The 24834-nt window shown below is 49.8% G+C and overlaps 1 protein-coding gene across 3 annotated transcripts in view; it reads left to right on the top strand.

Annotated features, from left to right (window-relative positions):
• Nol4l (nucleolar protein 4 like) overlaps positions 1 to 24834 on the top strand; it is a 120289-nt gene that overhangs the window by 59559 nt on the left and 35896 nt on the right. The window contains exon 1 of one of the 3 annotated variants that reach the window (XM_032904476.1): positions 24026 to 24232. The exons of the other annotated variants lie outside the window; for them this stretch is intronic. Within the exon in view, the coding sequence (XP_032760367.1) occupies positions 24140 to 24232 (93 nt within the window). The 5' untranslated portion in view covers positions 24026 to 24139. Of the gene's footprint in view, positions 1 to 24025; positions 24233 to 24834 lie in introns of those variants that run through there. 3 annotated transcript variants of the gene reach the window in all.

Raw genomic sequence — 24834 nt, 5'->3', positions numbered from 1 at the left:
TCAGAACTCCCGGTGTATTCTGTCTTGCACTGCAAGCCTCCTTGACAGTGTGAATACGTGTGGGGAGGGAGGGCTTGTGGCTGGGCCTGGATGTGGCAGGGTGAGTCTGTGTAACAGCTGGGCCTGTGCTACCCACTTTGAGCATTTGAGCAGGCTGTTTGGCTTGAACTGCAGAGCTGCCCCATCCCACCCCCCACCCCGAAGCCTTTTCTTGAGGCTAAAGGAAGGAAGCCAGCTTTTCTATATGGAAGGCCACCTCTGTGTTGCATCTGTGGTTCCCCTCGTACCCAATAGTAACTGCCCTAGGATGGTTGTGGCACTGTTGAAGGCAGTGTGCTGAGGTGGGGGCAGGGGTACTACGTGGTTCCTGCTGTGGGGTAGCAGTCTTAGGGTGTCACTGTTAGTACTTAGGGAGCCTCAGTCCCACCGTGCAGATCTCTGATGACTACTGAGGAGGACGAATCATGGCCTTTGTTTTCCTATAACCATCCACTGTGTCACTTCTTGAATAAACCACACAGACAGCTGAGAGCAGTGCCACATGGCCTTTCTCTCCTGGGACAGGCAGCTGGATCTGGGTCACTGCCGGGGCCAACGTGGTCAGTGTGGTGTGCAGATGTGGCCTCTCCTCGGTGAATCCTGTCAGGTTTTGTTTGCTTTTATTGTAACTGTAGTTTCTACCCTTGCATTGGTAGAAGGTGGCGGTGGTGGTGAGAGGGACTGACAAAGGTGGGGCTTTTTCTGTGAGCCAGTCTCTAGTGCCAAGCAAACGGCAGCTTTCCTGGGGCATCTCACCTGTGGGAGACAGACCCTGTGCCTAGCAGGTAGCTGTAGCCAATTGAGGAAGTGAGAGTCGGGCACAGTGGTACTGCTGGGAGGGTTTTGTCTTCCAGGATATGTGGTCTATTGGTGCTTGGAGTCCGTTGGAGAGTCTGTGGCAGTTAGGGAAGACTGTCACAGAAAAGAATGCCAATATTTACTCTAGAAGAAAATTTCCAAACTGTAAGAGTATGCAGCCATATGCAAAGGCCCCATGGTCAGAGAAGGACAGACCCCAGAGACTCTTATGGGGGCGGCACACTAGAACAGAATGCAGGAGGGAAAGGGGCCACTCTCAGCCACTCAGAAGCACTGGGCAAAGCAGAGCTCATGGACTGATTGTCCTGGTCAGGCTCAAGCCTACTCCCACAAAAAGACTGCAGGAGGGAGTCACTGTCTCCAAGTGCTCAGCGAGTCTGGCCACAGCTCGGTCTGGGATTGGGGAGACTCAGAATAGCCAGCTTCCCCCCTGACTGTAGGGGACAGGGATGAAAGGACAAACCCTACTTGGGCACTGGCAGGTGAAGCAATAGCAATGCCCACCTTTCCTTGGGCCTCCCACCTGTCAATCTCCAGCCCGCTATGATCAGCAAGGAGCTTTCAAGGCCTCCTGTCCTTTGTCCCTGCTTTAGCTGGCACAAAGGAAAACGGGCAATCTACAGCAGCGAGGAAGGGGCCAAGAACCAGAGTCTCTGATGCTCCTGCTTGAGTCAAAACTAAAAATACTTATCCCCACATTAGCAGCCTGTTCCTCACACAGTAAGGCAGACAGGGCCCTCCCTAGAGCAAGAGGAGGACTACATGTCCTGAGCTACTGCCTGTCACATCCCCTGCCCCAGACCCTCGCTCTGACCACAGAGGCCAACAGCTGCCACCTGTAGTATTTGCATGCTGCTCCTGTGAGCTGTGAGGAGAGCAAAGGCAGTCCCAGGACTGGGGGCAGGGTAGACAGTGTCTGTAATGAGACTGGGGAGGAACAGCAGCCCAATCATTCCTTTGGGGATTTCCAACATTCACTTCAGGAGACAACAGGGAGGCAGGGCATACGCAGGGTGTGCATCCCCACCTTGTTCTGATCAGACTGTGGGAGGGGGAGGGGAGGGTTTTCTAGCAGCTGGCCAGTGTTTGATCCAAGTTAATATGCTGGGAACTTAGTCCTCCTCTAGATAGATAACAGGAAATATGGAAACCTGATTCCAGGGGTTGGCACCTGGCACCCCCCAACACACACACACACACACACACACACACACACACACACACACACAAGAAAACTCCAGTGGTAACAGTTACACAAAGGAAGGAGATTCTTCTTGAGGTCTGACTCAGTGTAGCAAATATTGTTAGTTTCCTCAGTTCACAAAATGGTATGGGTTAAATGACATTCTCTACAGGGACCTTCTCAAAGACCATGACACCAAGAGCTGTCATCAGAGTGGCTACAGTGAGCTGAAAAACAGGGGTACAGTGTCAGAGAAGGTTTTATTTCCTGCCAGGCGAGGTGGCCCATGCCTTTAATCTTGGCACTTAGAAGGCAGAGGCAGAAAGATCTCAAGTTCAATGCCAGTCTGGGCTCAAAACACAAGGTAAGAGGGTTCCACTTCTCACAAACCCTGCTAGAGATGCAGAGGTGAAGCCACACCGGTTATACAGTCAATAAATTTATCTTCTTAGAGGAAGCAGGGCATGGAGATGTGGCAAGCCATGAGGGAACAGCTGAGAGCCTTCCAGGAGAAGGTTGCATCCCAGGCTGGGTACAGTCAGTACCCAGTGACCTGTCAGTTTCTAGGTCCCCTCTGGTGTGCTCAAGGCACTGCTGAGAATGGCAGCTTAGAGTCACCCATCACTGCCATTCACCTTTTCTTGTTTTTTCATTCTTTTGTAATTAAATATCACAGAAACTGTAAAAAAAGAAAAAAAGAAGAAAAGAAAAAAGAAAGAAAAGAAAAGAAAAAGAAAAGAGACAACACCCAACAAAACAAAAAGCACAAAAGCCCAAGGATAGTGACAAAGATCCCATCCATCCCACCAATCCTTTCCACTTCTGCCCATTCTATGAGCACCTTGCTGGCTTTGCATCCCACCCTCCAACCTCCACCGCCACCCTTCCCACACCACGCCCCCACCTTCCACAGCACTCCCCAACCCCACCTCCACATCATACCCCAACCCCAAACCTTGCACACCAATCCTATCCCCCATATTATACCCCACCTCCCACACCACGCCCCACCCCCACACTCTACCCTGCCCCTCACACCACTCCTCACCCCCTACCTACCACACCAACCCCAACTCCCCACCCTCAGCACCCACACTACGCCCCACCCCCACACCACACTCCATCCTACCCCCCTCATACCACACCACACCCCACCCTACCACCCCCACACCACGCACACCACGCCTCCCTTTTTTTCCACTTTTCTGTGACTGATCCCCTGTGGCAAGTCCTCACCTGGGAAGTTTCTGAGTATCACTTGAGTGGGTACAGCTTTCTTCTGTCATCCACTCATTTGCATATCACACATATATTATCCAGCCCTCCATCCATCTGCCCTCTGTTGTTCCGTCATCTAGGCACTGGTACAGATGCTAAGGAGGTAGCCTGCCCTGTGCCCGTGTGGAACCACAGCTCTGTGAAAGACCAGGGAAACCCAAGGCAATTGTCCGGGGCCTGCAGGGAAATCTCAGCAGTGGGTCCTAGTGGCTCCTCTCACACAGGGAATGGTGCCTGCTCTGTGCCCGCTGTGCACACAGCTGACCCTTTGTCCAAAGAGCTTGCATATCACTCTCATGCTGCACATCTGATGGTCAGGGCTTAAGATCACAGTCACTAGGGCTGGAGAGATGGCTCAGTGGTTAAGAGCACTGACTGCACTTCCTGAGGTCCTGAGTTCAATTCCCAGCAATCACATGGTGGCTCACAGCCATCTGTAATGGGCATCTGATGCCCTCTCTTGGTGTGTCTGAAGATGGCTATAGTGTACTCACATACATAAAATAAATAAAATGCAGGGAAGGGAATAACATTTGAAATGTAAGTAAAGAAATCTATCTAATAAAAAAAAATAAAATAAAATGTTTTTTAAAAAAAGACCATAGTAACTAAAATAATTAGACACCCATGTTCTTTCCATCTGCAAACCTGTCTGAGGCACACTGCCTAGACAGAGGTGTTTGGATGGAAAGTAGAGAGAACCAGAGGGTCAATGGCTGGGTTTGGCTGGAAGCTGAGAGCTGCCTTAAGGAAAGTTAGGAAACAGGAAGAGGAACCTAGGAGGGTGTGGGCACCCATGGGTGTCATGGCTGACAGTGACTGCAGCAGTGTCCACAAGAAGTGCAGGTGCCTTCACGTCCCTGTTGTCCCCTTTGCTCTTAGATGCATGTTTAAAGGGAAATCCTACTGTGGAAGTCACACGTGGAAGCAGGGCCGCCTTGCCTCTTCCCTGTGCTAGCTTCATTTCCCCAAAGCTCCACTGCCCCTGCCCCCATGCTCTATCCAGAGGGAAAGCAGCCTGCAGCCTGCATCTTCTCGGTGCTGACGTCTCTAACGGTTTTACTGTTCTGCAGCAGTGAGCAGTGGGGCCGTCAGAACTACTGTTTAGTCTCTTCTTGCCTCCAAGTGACCTGTGCCAGAGTATTCTCTGAGTCTTCGTCACCTGGAGCCTGTCTTCAGATGGATTCCCTCCTTCCCTGCAAAGCACACAGAGGGCAGTGTTCTCAGTCAGGACAGAGCACCTTCCCCCTCCTCCTTCACCCTGGGCTTCAGCAGATCCACCACCTATGAGCTGTATGGCTTTCCACTTCTCTGTCCTCCAGTTACCTGAAGGTCAGAGGAATAGTTTCCTCGGAGTTTTGTAAGATATTTTACATTGTGCGTCGTCTCTGTGTGGGTGTGCTGGTTCCTGGGAGGCCAGAGATAGGGGACCCCTTGGAACTGGAGTTGTAAGTGGTTGTGAGCCACTTGGGTCCTTTGCAAGAGCCTGGTCCTGACTCTGAGCTCCCTCTAGCTCCTCCTTTTTATTTATATTTCTTTGTGTAGTTTGTGTGTGTGTGTGTGTGGGGGGGTGTAGCATTGTGTGCCACAGCAGGAGTGTGGCGGTCACAGGACACTTGGAGAGCATGGTTCTCTGTTTCTACCGTGTGGCTCCTTGGATTGGACTGAGGCCGTCAGACTTGGCAGTGGCTACCTTTCTCTGCTGAATCACCTCCCTACCCCCAGTGTAAGGGGGCCGGCAGGCACTGGGCTGGGCACATTAGAAGCACTTTCTAAAGCTATTGATTTCTTATTTGCAGTGCTGGGGATGGAACCTAGGGACTCACATGCGCTAAGCAGGATCTTTTTCACTGAGCCAGCTCTCCCACCCCACCTCCATACCCCTCAGCCACCACATCCACTTTAAAAGCAAATGAAGACTAAGAGCTGGGCTGAAGCTCAGACAGCACTCTAATGGAGCGCTCTGCCTGCAAGCACGAAGCCCTGGGCTCAGGCCTCAGTGCCACAATAACCAGACACTGTGGCCTGTGCCTGCAGTCCAGCACTAGGGAAGGAGCTCTGACGCTCAAGGTCATCACCAGCCACAGCGTAAGTTTGAGGCCGCTGCTCCTTTGCTCAGAGGAACTGAGAAAATGGAGAACAAAACTAACAAAAAGGGGGTGGGGGAGCAGAGGCTGTGGCATGTACATGTCACATTTAAACTATTCTTAAGTGTGTTAAGTGGCCTCAACATATTGTGTTGACAAAGAACCATTACTAGCTGTCTATTCTCACAGGTGTGTTAGAGAGAGAGAGAGAGAGAGAGAGAGAGAGAGAGAGAGAGAGAGAGAGAGAATGTAGAGAATGTGTGTGAGTCAAAGGTGGGGTGGGGGAAGAGGCCTGCGGATAACCTCAGACACCATTCCTCGGGTGTCACATCATCATCCCACTGCCGCTACCTTTTTTTTTTTTTTTTTTTTAAGATTTACTTATTTATTCTGTGTAAGTTCAGTATTGCTGTCTTCCTTCAGACACACCAGAAGGGGGCATCGGATCTCATTACAGACGGTTGTGAGCCACCATGTGGTTGCTGGGATTTGAACTCAGGGCCTCTGGAAGAGCAGTCAGTCCTATTAACCTCTGAGCCACCCCTCCTGCCAGCCGCCACCTTTTTTTAAAGACAGAGTCTCTCATTGGCCTGAACTGGCCAAGTAAACTGGGCTGGCTAACCATAGCGCCCAGCCTTTCTCTGCCTCCCTGCTACTGTGGTTGTAAACATGCACCACCACAGCCGACTTCTTAGGATGGGCTGTGGCAAGCACTTTACTGCATGAGCCATCTCCCCAGCCCTATTTACAGTGTTTCCATGATTTCTGATAAAGCCCTGTGCTCCTGCCAGTTACCTTGTTTTGTTTTGTTTTTTTTTTGTTTTTTTTTTTTTTTTTTTTTTGGTCTTTCCCCCGCCCCCCAGAGCTGAGGACCGAACCCAGGGCCTTGTGCTTGCTAGGCAAGCGCTCTACCACTGAGCTAAATCCCCAACTCCTAGCCCTGTGCTCATAAAGGCGCCGTGCAGCATCTCCAGCTTTGTAAAATCCTTGTTCAATTCTCTGTTTCTGTGATTTTGGCTCCTTCAGGTCCCGAATAGCTGTGACCCAGGTAGCTTATTGTCACATCTTCAAGACGGGATGTGTCAGAGCCTCACCCTTTGAAATCCCTTTTTATGGGACTGTAATTTCCTTCATCCATCCATCTGTCCATCCATGGTATTTGAGCTGCTGGTACTTTTCACTCATTAAAATTTTATTTATTTATTTATTTATTTGTGTGTGTGTGTGTGTGTGTGTGTGTGTGTGTGTGTGTCTACATGCTTGTATGTGCACCATGTATAGCTAATGCCCACAAGAGGGCATCTGAATCCGGAAACTAGAGTTAGGTGCTAGGAGCCAAGTCCAGGTCTGCTACAGCAGCAGCAAGTGCTCTTAGCTGCTGAGCTGCCTCTCCGGCCGCCCGCACAAACAGATCACTTCTTAATTATCCTTTGAAGCGAAGGCATCAAAGCAGGACAGTGTTCCTTTTCTCTGAGCCCTTCTTCCTCTTTTGTCTTACAAACTTTTTCAACTTCCTCTTTGATCGGAATAACACAGAAAACGGTGGACCCAAAGGTCCTGAGTCACAGTGAGTTAAACTGTTCCTGGCTCCTAGGTGTTGCTCTGGACAAAGAGGGTTAGAAGCCTGAAGATTTCTCCGATTTTGTTCAGGCCACAAGAACATTGGGAGGATTAGCAGAATGGGAAAGTGTTCATGTCTCCCGCTACAGCTCACTGTGTATGAACTTGGGTGGTCTTTTTATTTGGATTTATTTTTATATTATGAGCACAGGTGTTTTCCGGCTTGTCTGTTAGTGTACCGTGTGCATACAGTATCCATGGAGACCAGAAGAGGGTGTCAGATCTCCGGGAACTGGAGTTAAAGGATGGTTATAAGCCTCCATGTGGGTGCTAAGAACTGAACCCAGGCCCTCCGCAAGAGCAAATGGTTTTAAGGGTTAAGCCGTCTTTCAGAGGTGTGGGTGTGTCTCCTTAAGGAGCAATCTCTAGAGAGTAGAATTAGATCTTCTAAGTCAGCAGAGAAAAGAAAAGAAACAGAAGTTGCTCAGCCTACCCAAGAGTGAGTCAGTCAGGAATGAGACGACACAGTAACTAGCGAGCGTGAGGACCACAGCTGGAGCTGTGCAGAGCTCACCTGGGGCCCAGATGGCCCTGGGCTGAGCACTTAGAACCCCCAGAAAATACCACCAGCTCTAACGTGTACAGGATCGCACACCAGTGAGTCACACTACAGCGTCTGAGGGGCTAACTTCCACTACACAGGCAGGAAGGCTCAGATGGGCCTTTTTTAAAATAGAAAATCCAACCACTTGGTATTTACACGATATGTTTATTAGTGGTACAGAAAGGGAAAGGAGAAGTAGAGCAAGTGTGGGTGCTGCTGTTATGCTCAGCAAACAAACATTCATGGTTGGAAGGTGCCAAGTGCCAGTGCTGGGCACCCCTTCCTGGGGCGATCCTTTGCTAGCCCTCGGGTGGGGAGGTCAGAAGGCTGTGAGGCAGCATCCTGTGCCAGGGCACTCAGTCTGGCTCTGCCTTCCTTAACCTCTGACCACATTTGGTTTTTATTCGTCAACGTCTTAAAATGCCAATGTCTGCTTCGAGCAGTACAGATGGACTTGGTGACATCCATGACAACGTGGAACCTTAGCCAGGCCACTTTGTAAAAGTTAGGCCTGGGGCTGGAGAGATGGCTCAGTGGTTAAGAGCACTGACTGCTCTTCCAGAGGTCCTGAGTTCAATTCCCAGCAACCACATGGTGGCTCACAGCCATCTGTGATGGGATCTGATGCCCTCTTCTGGTGTCTGAAGACAGCTACAGTGTACTCAAACAAACAAAAAGGCCTGGTTCTTCCTCCCAGCCCCATGCTTGCAGAAATAAGATTCAGACTCAAAATGTATTTACAAATACCTTGGCCATGTAACTAGGCTCTTCTCTGACTAGGCCATAGCTTAGAAGAAGCCATTCGCTCTAACCTACGTTCTGCACGTGGCTGGTTGCCTACGCTCAGGTGCTGTGTGTCTCTCTCCTCACGGATTCCAGGATGAATCTTTCTGTGCCTAGTTCTATCCCAGAATTCTTTCTGCCTCCCGGATGTCCCAACTTCTATTCTGCCCTTCCTTATAGGCTATAGGCCTTTTAATTGACAGGCGATGCATCCATAATACACAAGATATTCTCCCTACAACTCTCCCCCTCTTCCCTGGGCTCATTTGTGCCAGGGTGGGGGCATGCCCTTTGCTCCCAGATTTGCTGTTCCTGCTGGCCTCCTCTCTTGCCTCAACCCTGGTCTCCTAGAAAGAGATCTCTGTGGCTCCTGAGATTACCCCCTCGCCCTCCGTCATGTAATGAAGCCCAGTGGGCTCAGCTTGCTGCCCGAGAGGCCCAGAGCCCCAGTAGCCACATTCTCGATAGAATCTCCTGCCTCTATAAATCTCTGGCTCTGGAGGAGGGGTTGAGCTGCAGCAAGAAAAACAAAAAGCAACTGAAATACTGGCCTTGGCCGAGGCTGCTGCCTGGATTTCTCCAGGCAAGTGTGGTCCTTGGAACATTTCCACTATGGGGGATGTGCTGACAGGGTCCGCCTGTGACCCCAGGGCAGCTTGCCCTCAGAAGTGCCCTCTCCCTCTCTGGAGGCCTTTTATCTTTTCTTTGTTTTTTGTTTATTTGTATTCATTTTTACTTCTCTCAGGAGGAATTTTTTTTTAAGTCACATAGAAAGCAGTGGACCCTGCCCCAACCTGCTCACTTCAGTTTCTCTTCTCAGTGTAGATGGCCTCTTTTCTTCTCCTATCCCCTAGTCATCTCTCCTCTATTTTCTTCTGTTTCTAAATAACAAGTTTATATTGCTAGCACTTGTTTGTTTGTTATTGTTTTTAATTTTGGACCTTCCTTGTCATTGTTAGGAATTTCTTGCTGTGTGAGTAAGGCTCAAAACCTTTATCCTCTCCCGTAAACCCAGTCATTAGTTCTTCCTCAGTGTACCCTTGTCTCTATTCAGATAAATCACTCTACATTATTTACATTATTACTGTGCACATAGGATTGTAGCTGGCCCAATTAGCATGCCATGATTGCATTTGCTTTCCTTGGATTTCCCCAGAGTTGGCCACTGCATCTTTTCCTCATCCTTGGCCCTGTATCTTTTGATTTTTCCAGTGCTGAGTGTATTTGTCATTTTTATTTTTTATGGGCTCAGATTCACTTTCTTCTTTCTTCTTTCCTTCCATTTTCCTTCCTTCCTTCCTTCCTTCCTTCCTTCCTTCCTGCCTTCCCCCTTCCTTCCCCTTTCTCCCCACCTTCTCTTTACATTTGGGACTCAAAACAGTGGACCGCACAGCCCAGTGTTTCCTTTGAGTACTTCCAGGTTTCCATTCTTGTGATAGATTGTGTTTGAGAAGAGTTTCAGATTTACAGAAACACTGAGGAGGATTCCCACATTCCCCTCCCCCAGGCTAGCAGTTTCAATGTTACAGTGGCCATGGCTCGGGGCAGACGTTGATACACTGTTACCGGAAGTCAGTGGTTATTTGAGGATTCCCTGAGTCCTCACCAGTTGCTTCCATCCCAGATACATTATTACACCACACTGTCCTGTGTCTTAGAGCTCCCCTGGGCTGTGGCACTATTCCGGATTGTCCTGGGTTGTGACGACCTTGACCGTTGTGATGAGTGCCGGTCATGTGATGAGTGCTGATCATGTGATGAGTGCGGGTCATGTGCTTTGTGGGAGTTTGGGTTTTCTCTGATGTCTTTCTCAATACAAGCGCTAATGTTTATGGTCCTTCCAAGGAAGAACACGACACAGTGTGTTCATCATAGACAGTCTGACTGTCAGCATGATTTATGTTACGTTGGCCTCCACCGCACCTGGCTGAAGCAGCATCTACCGGGTCTCTTGCCCAGGGTTGCCCTGTCTTCTTGAGGAGGGACAATGAAGGGGCTGCACCAGCCATGGCTCCCATGCAGTGTGCTTTTCTATCCTTTCCTTGTCTCTCTCTGAATGGCCAACAAGCTGCTTCCGTCTCACTCTGTGCACAGTGCTCCTCCATTTTGTTAGTCTAGTTCTGTTCTGCGTGGGCCACTGGGAACACTTCCTGTTGGCCCTGCACCCTTTCCATGTGTTCCCATTTGGTCTGCTTCCTTTGGTTTCTCTGGCTTGATTTTTGGTTTGTTACGACTACCTGGGACTGCAACACACCAACTCATCTCATCTTTCCTGCTCCAGCTCCAGAACCTGCCATTTTTCCCAGGAAGCCTGCTTCCTCTTCTTGGAGAGTCGTACTAAAAATAAATTTGAGGAATTAAGTGTGCTTACTTGTTGGAGTGTCCTCTCTTGTAGACCCCCTAGGTGGACAGAGAAAAACACGTTTTAATTTTCACTTACAATTTTTTATTTATTATATGTGTGCATATGTGTATAGGTATATTTATGCAACAGTGTGTGTGGAGGTCATGTGACAGCTTGTGGGACCTGTCAGTTTTCTCCTTCTACCGTGGGTTCTGAGATTGAACCCAGGTTATCAGACTTGGTGACAGATGCCTTACCCACCATGTTATCTCACAGGCCCTTGTTCACTTTTTAATATTAGCTATTTATCTATTTAGAGCTTACCCTAATATATTTTAATTTATAAACCCCATTTAACCCTTTTGTCTCAGCATCTTGATTTAAACAACCTATTTAGGGGCTGAGGGCTTAGCTCAGTTATAGAACATTTGCTTAGCACATATGAGGCCCTTGCTTCCGTCCCCAGTACACAAAATGATAATGATGATGATGACAACAGTGAGGAGGAGGAGGAAAAAGAAGAAAAGGAGGAGTCTGTTTTCCCCACAGCCTTAAGAATATCATCATTATACATTACCAGACTTGTGTCCAGTCGGATCTTGTGTTCAGTCCACTGGCCTTTGCCTCTTCCTTCTCTATACTACGTTAAGTATTAAGGCTTTAATTCTCACAGGATTCAATGCCCTCTTGTTTACTTTCCTTTTCAAAGTTTTACTAAATTTTAAAAAAGTGATTTTATGGGGAGAGAATTTACTTTTTTAATGTATCTTCTCCTTGTTGGTTGGAGGCCCACCTGACTTGATCACATGACAACTAAGCGATCTGCTTGGCCAGCAATCCTGAGTGTGGGCCTAGCTTGTGCATGGCTCATCTGTGTCTGTGAGGAAGCCAGGAAGGAGGCTGGGAGCTGCCAGCTGGGCCCCATAAAGGCTGTGACCTGGCCTGTAGGTGAATAGTCAGGCTCGCCTAACAACCTGCTGGGGTTTGGGGGCTGCAGACAGCCAGGCCAGTGCTCGCCATCCTGAGGTGAGCTTGGCACAGCTGGCGTTTTGGGTTTTAAACGGTTTGTGTAGTTTGTGTGTGTGAGTGTTTGCCTGCATGGATCCGCACCATGCATGTGCGGTGCCTTCACACCAGAAGAGGGTACTGGATCCCGCAGAGCTGGAGTCACAGATGGCTGTGAGCAGTTATGTGCTGGGAACTGAGTTTAGGTCCTCAGTAGAAACAGAAAACACTCTTACCCACTGAGCGGTCCTTCCAGCCCCACTATTGGCATTCTTGACCTCAAGAGGAAGTGGCTTCTCAGGGCAAGGCAGAGGAAAGGGCGGGAGGCTCACTGTTGAATATGTTTGGCTGAGCGTTATCATTTTCCTGATTAATGTATCATGGAATATCTACATGTGTGCTTTAAAAACCTGTTGTGACTTCCAAGCACACTAAGAGAACGAGTGAGCTTTTACTGGGACAGCTTGGGTCCCTGGGGCCCAGCCCCTTCTCCCTGCAGTGTCCTCGAATCTATGTGGGAAAGAGATAGAAAATAGCCACATCCCTTTTCTTCTATGGGCTGGTCATCCTGGGCCCAAAAGGGCTGCTGTCTCTGGCAGCTTCTCAAGTCCCTGTCTCTGTCCAGGCTATGAGCATTCCAAGGAGGCCCTTTTAATGTCATTAACCAGGAAAAACGTCTGCAGTGCCTATAATTTGCTAATGCAGGCACCATGGCTGTGTAGGCCATGAACAGCAATCCTGAGTGTGGGCCTAGCTTGTGCATGGCTCATCTGTCTGTGAGGAAGCCAGGAAGGAGGCCGGGAGCTGCTAGCTGGGTCCCATAAAGGAAGGGAAGCTCTGTCATCCCAGAGCTCTGCTGTGAACTGGCCTGTAAGGCAGCCTGGCAGTTCAGCCCACCTCTGTCCCTAAGGACAAAAGTACCCCAGCAGGAAAGGAGGCGTCTTTCCTGGGCTGGGCCAGGAAGGAGCAGCTCAAATGGTCCAGATGGTCACTGAACTGAAAGTCGACCTTGTGACCTACCACCGAGACCCAATGGGAATTTGTGACCTTGTGCCTTGGGCCTGAGATTTACTTTATTGCACACTGTGTTTGTGCCCTTGTCCTGGTGGGGGTAAACTCTTCACCCCAGTTTTGGGGTATCTTTCCTTCCACTGCTAGTAAGCTATTTGGAGCATCAGGGCTTTTGTCAACTTTTCTTGAAGGCAAGACTTTCCTGTTAAGGAACCTAAACGCAGCGACTGCAGCTCTCACAGTCTTGGGAGGCAGCAGGTCCTTTCCAGGCAGACTTGTCACCCCAGCAGAGAGGGACTCACAAGGCTGTCTCCATGCCGTGAGTGGCAGCCTAGGGCTTTGTAACCAGACCTGGAGGATGCAGGAGGGTTTCAGCCGCCTCAGCAGCTGATGTCTGGAGATCAATTAGAGATAATGGCCCTGTGTGGACCTGGAGAAGCCACGGCCAAGCTTTTTCCTGGTTGTAACTGTGTTTACCTCATTAACAGGCTCACTCTCTTTTGAGGTTGGATTTGTGCTGGCTGCTTTGTTTAATGAAGAGGAACCAGTGTAGACCCTTGGCAGGCTGGTAGCTCTGCCACCCCCATTCAGATGGAGAGAAAAAGCCCTCACACACACACACACACACACACACACACACACACACACACACACACACACACACACACACACACACACACACACACACACAAACACACACACACAACACACACACACACACACACACACACAACACACACACAAAACACACACACATACACACACACACCACACACACACACCCACACACACACACCCCCCCACACAAAAACACCCACCACACACACCACACACCCCACACCCACCCACACACACACCCACCACACACACCACACACCCACACCCACACACACACACACACACACACACACACACACACACACACACACACACAACACACGTACTTGCTCCCTATAGCACTGTATACAAAAAATCCAAACACACACACACACACACACACACACACACACACTACACTCACCACCACCACCACCACCCCACACACACCGAGACTCTGCTGCTGTTGTATGTGCGTCTGAGGATATCTCTTCCTTCATTAACTCAGAAGTCATTTGTTGTAATAAATGCGGGAACTGCTGACACCAGGAGCTCTGCTCTGGCAATAAGGGCATAGAATAGAGAACCTGTACATCATGGACGCACATATGCACAGGTTTTGGAGATGATAAAACAAGAAAAAATAAATAAAACTAAAAGCAAACAACCAAAGAAACAGGAAAGGGAGGGGTGTTTGGGGTGAGTTCAGTGGATAAGACTGCAGGCTTCTGAGAAGGAAAACTCTGAGGAGGCGAGCCAAGTCCTGATTGATGGGAACCAGTCAGCCCTCTGGGCTTTCCTGCAGAGACAGCGGGTACAAAGGCCCTGGGGCAGGACTGTGGGGGTGCGGGTAGGAGGGAGGGAGGGAGGAGCAGACGAACAGCCTGCAAAGGTAACTCCTCACAGGGCTTGCCAACTGAGTGCAAAGTTTACTGTGTGCCACATGCTGCCACCAGAGCAGAGCAGGACCTGACCAGATACGAAAGCAAGTGAGAGTGAACTGGTGGCCCCAGTTCTGAGCATGGCCGCCTTGCTTTCCCTTCTGTGGTACAGGTTCCCTCTTCTAATGCCAACCGCAGGACTGGGCTGGGTCCCAGCACCTAGCAGAGCCTAGTTTTTACTGTGGAGTCCCTTTTACAAGGGAAAAGGTATAGGGGTCCAGGGCGTTGCTGGCTGGCGTCAGGAGTGTCAAGTCTAAGGGAGGCCCAGAGCCCACCACCAACCCTCATCACCACCATTTTCCCCACACTCCTGGCTGTTCCCTAATAACAGGACCTGGAGAGCCATAAGGATGCAGTCACCAGAACTCCCTACCCCCACCCCAAGAGCACAAGAGATCAACCCCACAGACCTCACCAGCCTGAGGTCATTTAAAAGGACAGTGAGGATAAGGCCTTCCTGTTAAGGCACTTAATGCAGGTGCTGAACACAGTGGCTGTGGCTGTGGCTGTCACAGTCTTGTCCGGGGCTAGAACCTTGCTGACTGGGCTTGCTGTTGTCCTTCCTACTGTGTCTACAAGTCAAGGAACTGTACACTTGCCTCCCCAACCCCACTCTACAAAATAAGCCCGAGGTGCCTGACCCTGAATACTATCTCATAGGAGTCCACACTCTGTAGAGAAGGGACATTGGACCCCAGACAGGAGCCTTGTATCCAGGTATCTTGGTCGGACATTTTAACAGCCTGTGTAGCAAAGTGTGAGGGTCTTTCATCCCTGAAGTGAGGGGGATGCAAGTCCTGCTGTAAGGTCTGCAGTCCGTGTGTGTATCTGGATTGTGCTGTTCAACTCTTCCGTAGGCTTTGACCGTCCTATCCATCCAAGGTGAGAGGCGGGTGGTGCAAGGCTACTTCAGCAAAACAGAAGCATCCCCAGAAGTCTGCCAAGTCATGTGCTGCCCTTTAGGACACACTCTCGATAAGCAGAAGGGACGCTGCAGGAGAGAGAACTCCTACTTTTTACCCTGTAGACCTGGGGAGGGATGTGTAGGTCTGAGGTAAGCTATAGGACCTGCCGTGCGTGGCCTCGGTGCCTTCATGTGCACCTGGCATTGCCTTTGGATGGTAAGATGGTTCTGTTGGGCAGGAGAGAAGAGGGAAAGAAAATGGGGCGACTAGAGGCAAGGAGGAAGCAGCAGCAGCGGAAGTCAGTTGCTTAGTGCAGGAAACTGAGGCTCCATTTCCGAACACTAAGTAACCTGCATGGAATGACGTCAGCCTCCTGACACTGTTGTTTCCCGAGGCAGGGGAGAAGCAGAGGAAGGGAAAGTCATCAGGGTAGGGCCAGCCTGAGGTCATCAAGGCTTCCTCGGCTCACCAGACAGGCACAGGTCTGCTGATCTACTGTGGGCCACACAGCGGGGGCTTCGTTTTGTTGGACTGTGACCGTCATCAGTGACTGGAAACTCACTCATATCAGCTTCCCGCAGGCTTTCTGGCTCAGGAGTCCAACTTCAGTAGGGCATGCCATGCATCCCAGAGACCCCAACCTTGGTCCGAACCCCAAAACGCCCCTTGCTTCCAGCTCTGTGACTATTTTCACCCCACGGCCTCTGTCCACCAACCAGCTTCTTCCCTGCTGGATGACTTCGGTCGTCTAGTCTCCCAAAGTCTCCAGCCTTCCTGTGCGTGTGGTATTTACGTCATTACCCTGGTGTGAGTGGGAGCTGAGAGTGGCAGGAGTTGGTTTGCAGGTGCTCAGGACGCTACAACATGGCAGCTGGCTTGGCTTGATGCCTTCTCAAGTGTTCAGTGGATGCTCATTGCCCATAACAACCCATATGCAAGTGAGTGTAGAGTAAGCAACTTGTAGTTTTACACACTTCCCACCTCTTCTAAGCAATATCTGGACCAAGGAATAACACTATCTATACCACAAAGACCCTCCCAGTCACTGCGGCAAGCAAAGGAGACCACGAGCCTGACTTTTAATAGCACAGATTGGGTTTGCCTGTTGCAGGCAACTGAAGCACGTGCTGCAGCTCGCAGGCTTGTGAGCGTAACCCTGTACACCATCAGACATTGTACCTTTCACTAGGCTCCTGTCATCCTCCTTCCTGGCTGTGGTGACAGAAGCCTGGCAGCTTTCTGAGGGGGGACTACTACAAATGGCCCTGCTAGGAGTACTCTAAGGGAGTATTGATTTTGTTTTGTTTTAGAGACAGGTTCTCCCTGTGTATCCCCGGCTAGCCTTGAACCCACTATGTTGAGCAGCTGACCTTGAACTCAAGAATTTACTTCTCACCTCCTGAGCACTTCAAGGGAAGGCCCCGCACCATTCCTGGCTAGAGCCATCTGTCCATACAACTCCCTGAAGTGGAAGGGCTGTGTAGGGAGGGCATTCTTGACCTCATGATGGAGCTTCTCCCATGAAGCTATGAGAGGAGGGAGAAGCCTGGGGAAGAGCTCCACGCACTCAGTCAGAATCCCAGCATGGGGCCTGCGTTCAGCAACAAGCCAAGCTCTGCTGGAGTGAGGGCCATGGTGCCTGAACAAGCCCTGGTAGGCCCTGTTATGTGACATGAGGTGAGGACTCTGCTGTCACCTTAGTCCCTGAGCTTGCTGTCTGTCCGATAGGAGGGAAGAGGCACAAGGCAGAAAATTGTCAGTTCCACATCTGATGACAACACTGACAGGAGCCTGCCTCCCGACAGGCTGTCAGTCACCTTGGCACTCCTGTGAGTTCAGCAGGGGCTAGGCTTGGGGCCAGTGGGCAGGGTTTGTTGACTGTCTGCATCTCCCACCTAGCAACCCCTCCCCCCCTGTGTATCTGTCAGCTCAGCTTACATGTCACCTCAGCAGAGGCCTCCTGGCCATGCTACTTCCTTCCCTGCAGCCCCTTGACTGTCACACTCAGATAGGACACACCTCCTATGAACATCGTCAGATAAAAAAGCCACATGGTCATCTGCCCTTCTCCCTTCCTGCTCGCCTGCAGGTCCCCAGAGAGACCTCTCTGCATCCCCTCCCCCCATGGTAACTGAACTGGCCATGGCACCTGCACAGGCTAGGGGCTCTCCACATATTCGTGGTAGGAGCACGTACTTGAAAACACACAAGTACAGAGGCATGGAGGGTTGATCATGGATGAAGAGGGACAGAAGATGGTGACTCTGTCACCACAGAGTTCCCAGAAATGACCTGAAGATTAGGCCAAGGACTGCACAAGGCCTTGAACAGAACAGGAGATGGGAGCTATCTATAGAAGGTTTCAGAGTAGGAGTGTGGCATGACCACCTGATGGCATTTTAAACCAAGGCAGCTGGGGGTTGGAGAGAAGGCTCTGTTTTAGAACACTTGCTGTTCTTGTAGAGGACCTGGGTTCAGTTCTCAGCAACCACTCAGTGGCTCACAACCACCCATAACTCCAGTTGTAAGGGATTCGCACATACATACACGAAGGCAAAATACTCACACACATTAAAGAAAAAGACAAGGCACTCTTGGAAAGGAGAATAATGGAAGAGTAAGTGACCTGTGGTCATGGCTGTAGGGAGCACATGTCTCCCCAAGTCAGGCTTCCTCGATGACTGGACTGCCGCCCCTAGACTTCAGCAAAGAGCCCAAGTTGGCTTGGAGGTTGCCGCTCGCTGAACTGGCTACTAGGAAGAATAAATGAGTGAACCGAGCCACTCCTCTGCCTGTTCTACCCAGAGTTGTGGAAATGGAGACACCACCCACCTCAGACTTCTCTCCAGTTCAGAGAAGAGATGCCTTTCAGGAGCCTCTGCCTCTCTTCAGAAGATCCTTCCCTCCTTTCTTCACGCTGGTGTTGTACCCGGGCGTCTTCACATTTATTCCCGACTGTGCTGCACACAGAGTTTATGGGGGTTGAGATGTGTGCTGGCCTCATCAGATATTAGTAGATCTCTTTTTAAATATTATTTTCTGTGTGTATGTAAGTGCTTGTGTGGATGTGTATCGTGTGTCCGGTGCATGAGGAAGCAAGGAGGAGGACTGGAATTGGATTTAGAGGTGATTGTGAACCACCATCTGTGTGCTGAGAACCATACCTGTGTCCTCTGTAAGAATAGGGCCATTGAACCATCTCCAGTATTTTAACAGATGTCTTAGAGCAGTAAGACAGATAAAGACAGGTGAATAGAACAGAAAGACCATTTACGACCAATGGGCGATGGCGAGGTATTTGTTTACTTAGTGGTACTGAGGATCAAATCAAGGGCCTCATGCAACCAGACAAGCATCTGCCAGAGTACTGCCTCTCAGCTGTTAGTATGTGCAATTTAAGAAAGAATATTAGGGCTGGAGAGATGGCTCAGCAGTTCAGAGCACTGACTGCTCTTCCAGAGGTCCTGAGTTCAAATCCCAGCAACCACATGGTGGCTCACAACCATCTGTAATGGGATCTGATGCCCTCTTCTGGTGTCTGAAGACAGCTACAGTGTACTTAATAATTAAATTAAAAGAAAAAAAAAAGAACGATGATATTAATGATGGCAGTTCATGCCTGTAATTTCAGCCTTTGAAAGGCTGAAGTATAAGATCGCTATAAATCTCAGGCTAGCCTGGGCTACATAGTATGGTCCTAGTCAAAAATAAAAAATAAAGAAAAAAACCAAGATAGTTTTATTAAAGACTGGACTGTAGCTCATTTTCCTATCGCCCTCACGAGGCACTAAGTCTGATCCTTAACAGAAGAGGAGAGGAAAGGAGGAAGTCCAGCAGGAAGGCCCATGGTAATCTAGTGTTCAGCAGGGTGAGGCAGGAGGATCAAAAGTTCAAGGCCAACCTCACTATAAGGCGAGTGAGTCTCTGGGCAGGTAGTAGGTGGGTGACTAGGAACCAGACCATTGAGAAAAACAAGAAACAGGCTTGGTGATGTAGCTTAATGGTTGAGAAAAACAAGAAACTTAGAAAACTTGGGTTGCGTTTATAGCTCAGTTGGTTAAGTGCATGCATCGGTGGCGGCTCATGTCTTTAATCCCAGCACTTGGGAGACAGAGGCAGGAGGATCTCCAAGGAGTTCCAGGATATCTAGGGCTACTCAAAGGAACCTGTCTCAGCAAAAAAGCAAAGCAAAACAGCAACAAAAGAATGTTCCCACCCACCCCCAAAATCCCAGGTAGGCATGGTAACACTACCATGTTACCGAGAGGTATCAGCCCTCGGGAAGCAAAGCCAGAAGATACAAAGTTTAGGGTTAACAGTGAGTCAAGGCCAGCCTGAAATACGAGACCCTATCTCAAAAAGACCGAGACCTCTGTTTCAGTAACTGTGTAGAGATAAATATAAAACAGACGCAATGCTATGTAAGATAGATGTTCCAGAAGATAATTCAGATGAATTATAACAAAACCTCTGAATATATGGGAAAAAACCTTCACCTCCAAAGCTGTGAAGAGAAAACCCAACTAAACCTGATATGATTGTAAAATTTCCTTATGTCAAAACAGCAAAAAAAAATTAAAGGACAGAGAAGGGAAGGCACAACACACACAACAAACACAAATGTACGCACGCGCGCGCGCGCGCACACACACACACACACACACACACACACACACACACACACACACACATACTGTATTCACAGAGATTCCTCTTTTGCTCACTGCCTCATTTCTTGGCATGCATGCACAGGCAAGTCTAGCTTCTTATGTGGATTCTGGAGATCACACTCAAGTCCCCATGCCTGTATGAGCACTTGGTGAAGGGTTACTATTGCTGTAATGAAACACTGTGACCAAAAACGATTTTGGAAGGAAAGGGTTTATTATGCTTACACTTCCAGGTGACAGTCAGTCCATCACTGCAAGAAGTCAGGGCCAGAGCTCACACAGGGCAGGAGGCTGGAGGCATCATAGATCCAGAGGCCCTGAGGCATGCTGCTTGCAGGCGTGGTCACCCTGCTTTCTTTTCTACTTTTTCCTTTTTGTTCGTTCGTTGGTTTTCTGAGACAAGGTTCCTATTGTGTTGCCCTGGCCATCCTGGAATTTGCTAGCCTGGAACTCAGATTAAGCCTGCGTTTACCTCCCAGAGTGCTGGGATTAAAGGCCTGCACCATGAGCTAAACCTGCTTTCTTATAGGACTAAGGACTACTAGCTCAGAGGTGGCTCCACCCACAATGGGCTGGGCTCTCTCCCATCAATCACTAATTAAAAAAATGCCCACAGCTTGCCTAAGCTTGTCTTTTGCTTGTTTTGTTTGTTTTTTGTTGTTGTTTTGGTTTGGTTGGTTTTTTGTTTGTTTTGTTGTTGTTTTTCTTGTTTTTTTGGGGGGTTGGGGTTTTTTTGTTTGTTGTTGTTTTGTTTGTTTGTTTTTTGAGACAAGGTTTCTTTGTGATACCCTGGCTGTCCTGGAACTCACTCTGTAGACCAGGCTGGCCTTGAACTCAGAGATCTGCCTGCCTCTGTGTCCAAGTTCTGGGATTAAAATTTGAGATTACAGAGGCATTTTTTCAATTGAAGATCTCTCCTCTCAGATGACTTTAGCTTGTATTAAATCAACATAAAATCACAGCACCATACTTGCATTCACTGAGCATCCCCTCGGTTGTTTTATTTTATTAGTTTTTAAACAACAACAAAGCATGCTTATTTTGGGGCATGAATAGGGATGCTTGAGTGTGTGAAAGTTGAGGATTACTTGTGAGTATATTCTAACCTTTACCATGTGGATTCTGGGATTGAACTCAGGTCACCAAGCTTGAGAGCAAACTCTCACCCACTGAGTCACCTGCCAGCTCCCCCACCCACTCATCCAGGCTGGCCTTGAACTCACCACAAAGGCAGTAATGACCTTGAACTCTTGGTCTTTCTGCTGCCACCTCCTGAGTGCTAGGTTATAGACATGTCCAGATTATACAGTTCTAGAGATTGAATGAAAGGACTTAGTCATGCTTGACCTGCACTCTTAACAACTGAACTACGTTCCCAGCCTCGGGTTTCTAATTTCAAAGTAGAAGACTTTCTGTCAAGTAGTTGAGGAAATGAGGCTTACAGAGGCTGAAGCATGCTGCCTCATTTGTGTGGTGTCAGAGTTTGAATTGGTCCCATTGGGCTAGTTCCTTTCTCTTTGTTTATTGTGAGGAACTTGGGATGGGTATCCAGCGACATGTCATTGCTGAGTCAATGTCTGTCTGTCTGTTTCTCTCTGTCTCTCTCTGTCTCTCTGTCTCTGTCTCTCTGTCTCTCTGTGTCTGTCTCTCTCTCTGTCTCTCTCTCTGTCTCTCTCTCTGTCTCTCTCTCTCTCTCTCTCTCTCTCTGAGACCTCATCTATTCTATCTGCTCTCCTGCCATCCCTTTAAATTCCATCTGCCCTTGAGCTGAGCCTGCATGGCCTTAGCAGGCCAAGTGAAATTCCCACACCTCTCAGCTGTGTAAGCTGGACACACTCAGGCACCCTGGGTCCCGTGAGCCCTGCCGTGCTGGTCTCCCCCAACCCTCATCCCCCAACTGTAACACTCAACACCATAGAGTTTTTAGGACCTTTATACCAGTTGCCAAATCAGTGTGAAGGCCAAGTCTCAAGGTCTTCACCCAGTTGTCGGCCTTTGCCGTCAGGAGCATGCTGGTCTACTCTTGAGGTGGCCTGAGCCTCTCCTCAGCCCATCTTCTTCCCACATCACCCTGTCCTCATTCTCCTTGTCTCCTCCTACCTGTGCCCTTATGTCCAGGGCCCACGTGTTACATTTACTGGAAGGGTTCGTTAGTTTCATCAACAGTTACATTAATGGTAATAGGTGGCTTTTGTTTGTTATTTGTATTTTGGCTTTGGGGATAGCATCTTGGCCTAGCATCCAGGCTGGCCTCAAACTTGTAATGATGACCCTGTTTTCCTCCTTCCTTAGCTAGTGTGACAGGCATATCCCACACAGCCCACTCGTGGGTGTGTTTGAACGGCCCAGGACTGCTTGTCCGCGGAGAGCCCTCTTTCAGGGTTTCTTGTCAGGGTGTTTTCTCACTCAGAGATCCAAGCATTTGGTGGGAGGGGCCTGGCACAGGGAATAACCAACACAGACAATGCTCTGCCACCTTCAGAAGGCGCATCAGGTAACTGCCCTTTGGGGGCAGCTGATTTGATGGCTTGGTTGGGAGGTGAATGCTGTAGTGGGCAGGTTCTCCTTCCCCTCTGTCATTAAGAAGTAATCTGTGGTGACAGATGGCTTTTCAGATGTTTTCAGATGCTTGAACGGTGTCCACTCTGGTTGGACTAGGTTCCTGTCCTTCCTTGTCTCCCCTGGCCTGGCCTCTGCTTCGGGGCATTCTCGGAAAAGCCTGTTTTTGTAGGTGCTCCATAGTGTCCGCTGCTGAGTCTAGAGGTGACACAATGCAAAGGCCAGCCTTTCTCCCTGTGCCATGGAACCTTCCCCACATTGGGAGGTCAGAGAATTCTTGGTCAAAAAACTGGGTCATCTAATTTTTTGTGGAGACCCACAGTGTGGCCACTTTAAGGCCAGAGGGACAAGGACACTGAAAACCACCAACACAAGGTTCCTCAAGGAGGGTCAGCTCTGTGAGGACAAGTCGTGGGAGGCTCCCTGCGCTCAGAAGTGCTACCCGTCAGTCAAGCTGCCTGGCAGGCCCCTCGGAGTCGTGGGCCATGGGGCTTGGGGTTTCGTATTTCAAGAATGGTAATGGTGCCAGTTAGCTGCTCTGCCCTCCTGAGCTACAGTTCTCTATGAGTCTGAGGAGAGGTGGGTTATCTGGGCTCAATTCCACCTTTGAACTTCAGCTGCCTGTGGCTTTATATTTCAAGCCCAGATGTCCACTGCTGCTGTGAAATAGTGACTCAAGCCAGGCGAGGTCAAAGGCCTCAAGAAATGTTGTGGAAAGAGGCAGGAAAATCCCGAGCCTGAATTGGCATGAGCATAGCCAAGACCCTAGACTCCCACACCTCAAAGGATAAGAAGTAAAGGTCTAACAGAGAAAGCAGGAATTGGTGAATTGATTTGAAGACACATTACATTTCAAGAGTAAAAGGCGCTAACGAGTAACAGGCCTAAATCCTTTTTTTAAGGCGTGGGTTTCTTATTGACAGTAAAATCTTTAGCATGTGCCGAATGAAGTCTGTGTGCTGTTAATTTGAAGTGTTGTCATCTTTTTCTAAACCGTGAACACGGAGCTCCGAACCTGTGGTTGTAATTACAGACCAAACCTGTAGAGGGAGTCTTGTCTACCATAGACTGTTCACAATGCAAAGCTTTCAGAGGAAGAAAGAAAAGGGCTTTTAAAAGAAAAGTTGGAGGGTTAAAGGCAGTCTGTTTCAAAATTACAAACAATCGCGATGGTTGTCTCCTTTGCTGTCCTCTGCGGGCTCCTCTGTAAATGGGTTGTAGAGTAAAGGAATCTGTAGAAATTGCCCTTCCTTCTAGAGGAACCAGAAGGTGGGCTCGTTATTGGGTTTCTTTTGGGGGGCGGGGCATCTCCCCACAGAATTCCAACCTCTCTCTATCCTTATTAAAGCACAAGCTTTATTCGAGGCCCATGTGTTCTAACCCGGGCTTTGGACCTGGTGGTGGGAATTCGGGGGGCGTCTGCCCCTAACCCATTTTTCTCTGTCGAGGTTTTAATTCTGCGGTTTGGAGACTGGCTTGTTAGGTCTCAAGCGAGTCTGAGGTTGCCCGGAGGTTCAGGATACCCCTCTGGCCACCTCGCGGCGCCCCATTCTATCTTCTGAAGCTGAGGCGGAAGATCTGTTTGTCCGGAGGAGGACCGCACCTTGAGTCGGCGTGCGTCTTCCCTTCCCTGCAGAGTCCATGCAGATTGTGCGCGCCCAGGTCTGGGCAGTATTCTTAATATTATGCTATGACTTTACAGTTGTAGCCAGCGCGGCGTTAGAAGCCGGCACCGTGTGGTCTGCTGGAGCACAATGACCCGCAGAGTGGGGCGGGGGCCCTCGGAGGGAGCTGGGAGCGAGCGGGCGGCGGGCGCTCCGGGTCGCCGGAATGTTTGGGTCGAACAGGTGAGCGCAGCCTGGACATTGTAGCTGGCCGCTGGGCAAAGAGGAGGGGTGCAGGGGCGGGTGCAAACTAAGTGGTGGGAAAGAGACAAAGGAAGAGTGAGAGGCGAGATGGTGCAGAATAGAGGAGAGGGGAGGGGAGGGGAGGAGGCGGCCCGTGGGTAGGGTGCTGAGGAGCTCAAGCTTGAACTTGATCGAGAAAAGGGGGCCCTGAGATGTGGGCGGGGGCCCGACCCACAGTCAACCACGTGCCTGGCTTTTCCTTGTCATCGTCCCATTTGGACCTCCTAGGGCTGAGCACTCCGGTCCCCTATCCCTGCACAACGAGCACCCGCGTCGCCCGGGATTGAGAGACGCGTAGGGTCGAGGGCTGGAGGCCCTATGGCACCAAGAGTTCCCGACGATGCCTGCCTTAGTCACTTTCTTTGGGCCAAGTCTCTCTCTCCTGGTCTGAACGCAGACAGCTTGCAGGGTATGCCCCCACCCCGCCCAGGACTTGAAGTCCGCAGCCTCTGGGAGCCAGGGGCGAGCCCAGTTCCCATCGCCTCCTTTCCCGGGCTGCGCGCCCCGAAGGGATCTTCCTCCAAGCTCTTCTCCCTTAAGAG

This window comes from Rattus rattus, chromosome 5 (genome assembly GCF_011064425.1).
Source record: "Rattus rattus isolate New Zealand chromosome 5, Rrattus_CSIRO_v1, whole genome shotgun sequence".
Classification (NCBI taxonomy): domain Eukaryota; kingdom Metazoa; phylum Chordata; class Mammalia; order Rodentia; family Muridae; genus Rattus; species Rattus rattus.
The sequence above is the reverse complement of the archived record's forward strand: the minus strand, read 5'-3'. Positions and strand labels throughout refer to the sequence as shown.